Source organism: Neopsephotus bourkii, unplaced genomic scaffold (genome assembly GCF_033783945.1).
Source record: "Neopsephotus bourkii isolate Nb327-2 ecotype Australia unplaced genomic scaffold, CSIRO-AGI_Nbou_v1 NB_1003, whole genome shotgun sequence".
Lineage (NCBI taxonomy): Eukaryota > Metazoa > Chordata > Aves > Psittaciformes > Psittacidae > Neopsephotus > Neopsephotus bourkii.
Genome location: NW_026901494.1, coordinates 178006 through 183992, shown reverse-complemented (window position 1 = coordinate 183992; position 5987 = coordinate 178006). Strand labels below are relative to the sequence as shown.

The 5987-nt window shown below is 52.6% G+C and overlaps 1 protein-coding gene across 1 annotated transcript; it reads right to left on the bottom strand.

Annotated features, from left to right (window-relative positions):
* Positions 1 to 1777: 1777 nt before the first annotated feature.
* On the bottom strand, positions 1778 to 3779 carry MFSD6L (major facilitator superfamily domain containing 6 like). Its single transcript, XM_061359998.1, has one exon. The coding sequence runs from the start codon at positions 3749 to 3751 to the stop codon at positions 1778 to 1780; it is 1974 nt and encodes a 657-aa protein (XP_061215982.1). The 5' UTR covers positions 3752 to 3779.
* Between the last annotated feature and the right edge of the window lie 2208 nt (positions 3780 to 5987).

Sequence of the window (5987 nt, the reverse complement as noted above, 5' to 3'; positions counted from 1 at the left end):
CAAGCACTTTTCATTTCAAGGTTTCTCTTTGCAAAGCTGGAATTACAGCAGCTGTTTTCTGTGCCAAAGCAGGTAAAAAGAGAATTTATCACCCTAAAGCTAAAAAAAGGACTGCATTATAAAACATTCCAGCTATTCCTGCATCATTTTCCTCTCACAAAAGGGCTGATGGCTTCGTGATGTGCTATGTGCAGTTATGTTACTCAAGACTGAAGTCAGATGCTCTATTAACAAGTAAATCGAGTTCCTAAGGTATTGTATGATAATAAGGCTGTGATAAATACTTGACACTAAAATTGCTCTCAACCTGAGTTTGAACTCCTGGGGGAAAGTAACATCTTAATGAGAAGTTCTAGCTATTCTTGGCACGAGGACAGTTCTATCTATAGTCATTCTAGTAGAGTATTCTGCATGGCAGAGTGGCTTGTGTCAGGAAAAGACAGAGCTAATTACCCTGAAAGCATCTGATACACAGATTATGTGGAATTGATGCATACAGAGAAAGATTATCTTCAGTGGCACTGCTTTTCTTTGTCTGCAACAACACTCTACTGAGTCCAGAATGCAGCAGGGTGACAGATTGCAATGCCATTTGCATGCTACAGATTAAATACGCATTTAAATATTCTGCTTTCTGCAGCTGCCTATCTCATGGCTTGTAAAACACTAGGAAGATGTTATTAAGATCTATCCCTCTGCAAAGGAATAGACAGATGTTGCTCCTTGACCACGGAAGTACATAATGAACTGACAGCAGCGTTTGATGTAACTGAAAGGACCATAATGCTCAAAGCTTCTCTGCCAGTCTTTTAATGAGATCAGACCACCCACTTCTCAATCTTTACATAAATCCTACCTATTGAAAAGGTGGTAAAATCTGTGTGCCTTTGAGGTAAAGGCAAGGCAGACAAGGCAGCTTGAGCATCATTCATAGCAGGCCCTGTTCAGGACACAGATTTAGTTTTAAAAGGGAAACGTGAGAAGAGGGCTGCCCTCAGGCCAAACTGACCCAGGGGGGGAATCTCCAGCTTCCACCAGGTCACCTCAGCCAGTGCCAAGTTCCTTTGGAACCAATACTGCCCCCGGTAATTCCCAGCACACGTCAGTTACTCGGCTCAGGAGGGCAGCCTGCTTCCTGGTCACTCCTGATGCTGCCTGCCACCTTAGGTAAACAGAATCATACAATCTCTTCACCACAAGGAAGTGCAGAGGCTGTTCTGCTCCATTTGGCCAGCCAGCAGGCCCTGACTGTGAGCACACACGGTGCGCTGTTACCAACAGATGCCAACACAGCATACTTAAATCCCCAAACAGGAGAGGACAGTCTCTAGCAAAACCTGAGTTTAGAAATCGAAGGAGAGCAAATGAACCATGTTTTTATTCACATCCCTTATTTAGCAGAAGGAGTTCAGATAGAGCACCTTGAACACGTTCAGTGTGCTGTCAGCATGACAGCAGTTTTCACTCAGCTGTGCCAGTACAGGTCACAGCTTTGCTCTGTTTCCACAGCACCAGCTCTGGGGAGCAGGAATTCAAGTTTGGATTTTTGACTACAAACAGCTGCATTCATTTGAGAAATGTATACCTGGAATACCTCAGTATGACTTTGGAAGCAAAATCATTCAGTCAAAAAGGTAAAATTACCATAATAATACCATAAATTGAGAAAATTACGAGATTTATAAAATTTAAAGAATAAAAATTTATCCTCTCAGATATATATTGCATGTATGTAGCACTTTAGAATTAAAGGTCATTTCCGGGCATTATTCCCACGTCACCCCACCACCCCGGCATTGAAGTTGATCACACACTGGTGTGACCAGTTCCCACCAAAGCTTTCATCCTTCATGGCTTTCACCAGCCAGTCCCTCTCGTTCTCCTCATCAGAGTCATCCCCATCACTGGAACCATCAGCCAGGAGACGAGAATAGTTAATTTTCTTCTGCTGTGGCAGTTTAGATTGGACGATCAAGAAGAGGAAGAGCCACAGCACCAGGCACACGCAGCACGCCCGGTACAGGACGGCCGAGCCAAAGTGCTCCACCACAAATCCTCCTGCAAAACTGCCCAAGCTTGCTCCTCCACCATGGCAGAGACCCTGGAGAGCAGTGTGCAGGGACCTCGCCGTGCCCAGCGTGGCTATGTCATTCACGGTCATGCTGACCACCCACCACAAAGCACCGCTACTGAAGGCAGATAAAATCTTGATGAGGAGAACTGACCATACAGTCCACAAGAAGGAGTAGCACAGAAGCTGCACTGCCAGGAGGCTGAGGCTGATAGCGACAATTGTGCTTCTTGAGAAAGTCCTTAGCAACTTCCCTTTGAAGAAATAAAGCAACATTTCGGCAAGGAGCCCCACAGCCACAGAGAGCCCCATGTACAGCTCACTGCTGCCTCGGTCCTCCAGCTGACAGAAGAGGAAGTCGTGCACGGCAGCAGCAGCCACACCGGTGACGAGCAGGGTGCTGGCGTACAGCATCGCCTGGCCATCGCCCCACAGCAGCGCCAGTGCATTGCCCATCCTGTTAATGCCCAGGCTTTCCTTGGGAAGGTGGATGGGAAAGAAGACAGTGACAAGCAGTGAGAGCGTTACCAGGAGAGCATAGCCATAGAAGTGGACAGCAAGGCGGATGACGGAACTGCTGAGGAAGCAATTCAGATGATCCACGACTACAGCAATGCTGCAGGCACCTACAGAGGCACCCAAGTAACTCCAAATCCAGAGCTTGCCATAACCCTCAGTCGCATCCACAAAGTCAAAGAACTCATAGAGACTCTCATCCACTGTCCGTTCAAGAGAAGTGGCCAAAAGCTCCCAAAGTACCACAGCAACCAGCACCATGAGGAAAACCTGGTGCTTTCTGTCCTGAAAGATGTTTAGCACTGCTTCAAAGCTGGTACCTTGAGAATCTTTCTGGTGGTCTGAAAGGTTTCCAGACACATAAGCATCTCCAGCAGCTGGAAAGGTTGTTTTAAACACGGGGAGCTGGTTACTCTTGGTAGTAGAACGCCTTTCCTCAGCGTTACCAGCAGGACTTCTTGCAGCAGAGCCCAGAATGCTTGTTTCCCTCTCGAGTCCACGCAGGGGAGGGCCGCTGGAATCCGGCATTTCTGGTTCGTGTGTCTCCCAGTTAACTGCTTTCACAGGCGGTGTCCATCCAGAGGCACCACCCAAGTACCCGTTTGTCTCTGTGCCACCTTCACCATCCCCTCTGCCCTGTTTCTCAAGCACATCTGTCGGGCCAGACGGCCGCTGGGAGGCTGGGCTGCTCACCGCTGCCCTTCCGCTCGCTGTTAAACCGCCGGCAGTCGTTTGCGTCGCTCCTTTTGACACAGCCCTCGCGGTCGGAGCAGCACTCGCGCTCTGCACACCGTAGCTGCCGGTGTCCGGACGCGGCCCCGCCGCTCGGTGCCCCGCCTGCCGGGTGTCGTTACAGAGGGCGCCGGCGGCGGCGGGCGGGACGAGCGTGAGCAGCAGCACGGCCCCCACCGAGCCCAGCGCGGCGCCGGCCACCAGCAGCCGCCGCCTCCCGGCCGCGCAGGGGCAGCAGGCGCAGAGCAGGGTGCAGAGCGCTGCCGCCAGGCGCTGCGCCCCGGCCACCAGCCCCACCAGCGCCGCGGGCAGCCCCAGGTGCCGCAGGTACAGCGTCAGGAACGGGGAGGCGCAGCCCCGGCCCGCGCCCTGCAGCGCACGGAACAGGCAGGAGAGCGCCAGGACTCGGCCGACGAACCACTGCTTGCTCATGGCTCTGCCGCATGCTCCTCCCGCGGGCGCCTCCGGGCCGCAGTGACCGTACCTGCCCGGCGCGGCTCAGCCCTCCGCTACCCGCCCCATTGCCATGAGACAGAAGGGGTGGGGCAGCGGCGCCTGGCGGCAGCAGAGGTAACAATGCCCGGTACGGGACACGGGGGTACTGCGGGGGGGGGCAGGAATGGTCCAGCTCTGTGCGAGTTCCAAAGGCAGGTGATGTTTGCTGCAGTTCACCGTGTGCAGGGAAAAAGAAAAGCTAAACTCTTCAGTTCAGAGCCAGGATGGACTGAGAGCCGAATCCTCCCACACTGGTCACAAAGCGACAGGAAACACTTTCCCTTTTTCATAGAAGAGTAGAATCCCAGACTGGTTTAGGTTGGACTCCACTGGAGCAGCTTGCTCCAAGCCCCTGTGTCCAACCTGGCCTTGAGCACTGCCAGGGATGGGGCAGCCACAGCTTCTCTGGGCACCCTGTGCCAGCGCCTCAGCACCCTCACAGGGAAGAGCTTCTGCCTAAGAGCTCAGCTCAATCTCCCCTCTGGCAGGTTCAAGCCATTCCCCTTGGCTTTAGGGGTCCCTGCAGGCCCTTGTAAAGAGCTCTTTGGCCATGAAGTCTCTGTCTGTGTAACACAGCGTGTAGCCCCAAGGTGGGGAGAAGACATTAGCCATAGAGGGCCAAATGACACTGATGTCTTTCTGTTCCTACCAGCTTATTCCCCACCCACCCCTGACCACATACAAATATAAAAACCAACCAAACTGACAGTTTCTATTGGCTTCTTTAATATATTTTTTTAAAAATTGGCTTTAAAAGGATTGCACCTTCTGACACAGATCACCTCTGACACTATACAAATAACTTATAATCCATCTGCATCATTTACACCTGTACAGAGTAAACTCTGGACACCACAGACCACACTCCAACCCAGTGCAGAGTCTCTTGGTTTTGCAAGCAATTGCCTTGTGTGCCAGGGTACATGAACCCCCCGGTGAAGCCCCGAGGAGGCAGAGGTGTGAAGAGCCCTTCCTTGAGCTCTGTGTTACCCTATGCAGCAGCGCAGGAGGACAAGCAGGGGTATCCTGACTTGTTCCTGAGCCTCCTGTTGAACTTCAGCTTCCTCCAGGACCGAAGCACTCCCTGCTCAGGTGCGGTGTTGGTGAGGATCAGCCGTGTCTGACTTGTGAGGTGAAGAACAGTACTGAAAAACCGAATGATGCTGCTGAGATCTTGCAGCCTTGTGACTCCTGGGTGACGAACATTAAGGCCTGAGGACTGTGCTTGGCTCAGCTGGGATCAAGGGGCTACATCTGCCAGCATTTCAAGGCAGCTTCCTTAGGAAACAGTCACGTTGCTGTTGCCCAACAGGGTCTTTCAGCTGTTGGTGCTGGTTTACGATTAAATAGCTCTTGGGACGTGGAGGCTTCTCACACTGCTGAAAACCCCATCACATGCTGCCAGCTCTAGAGCTGCTACACCCCCACGAGTGTGTTTCAGTGGTTGTTTTGGACTGCATGGTACGTTCAAAGGGAGAGTGGATAAACCTTTAGCTTGGGAACGGGAAGCGATGGTGCCTGCTGTGCCAGGTGGTAATGTGGACAGGAGCAGGAACACGGCATCCATGTGCTTGTTGGCAAAGAGAGGGAACAGGGAAATCTGAGGGCTGAGCCCTTTAAAGCCTTGTGCAGATGGCAAGAGACGCAAGAAGAACTGGAAGATTTCCGTGGGTCCCAACCAGCCAGGAGAGCCCAGAGGCTCAGAGCAGTTCTGCACAAGGGAAGCTGCTCTCTGGTGCCCCAGGCTGCGATACCTGCAGGGGAGCTCCTCCTTCTTGGTGTGACTCCAGAAGCTGAAGTCACTTCCAGAGGTGCAGCTCCCCAGGGCTGGGCAGAGCCGGCACAGGCAGGACAGGGAGTGGGTTTGTCCCCAGCCATCAGGGCTAACACAGAGCCACCACAGCTGGGTCAGCATCCCCCTGTAGCACAGGGACTCCCCATCAGTGACAGCCAGGCGTGACTGGGGATAGCTGCTCTGCACACAGGCAAAGCTAAAGGACATTTTCATTGGGCTGCTGATCCAAGCAAGCACCCCTGAGTGAAGGCAACCCAGGTAACGAGTTATCTGGGAGCTGAGAGAAGGGTGCCATAGAAGGAACCCCCCAAATCACCTCCCAGTGTGGATTTAGGGAAGACTCCCTGGAGACACTGCAGAAACCACAGGTCACATTCA

Bases quoted from the DNA above. Each gene is read 5' to 3' on its own strand.
- MFSD6L (XM_061359998.1), bottom strand. From the start codon at position 3,751: ATGAGCAAGCAGTGGTTCGTCGGCCGAGTCCTGGCGCTCTCCTGCCTG.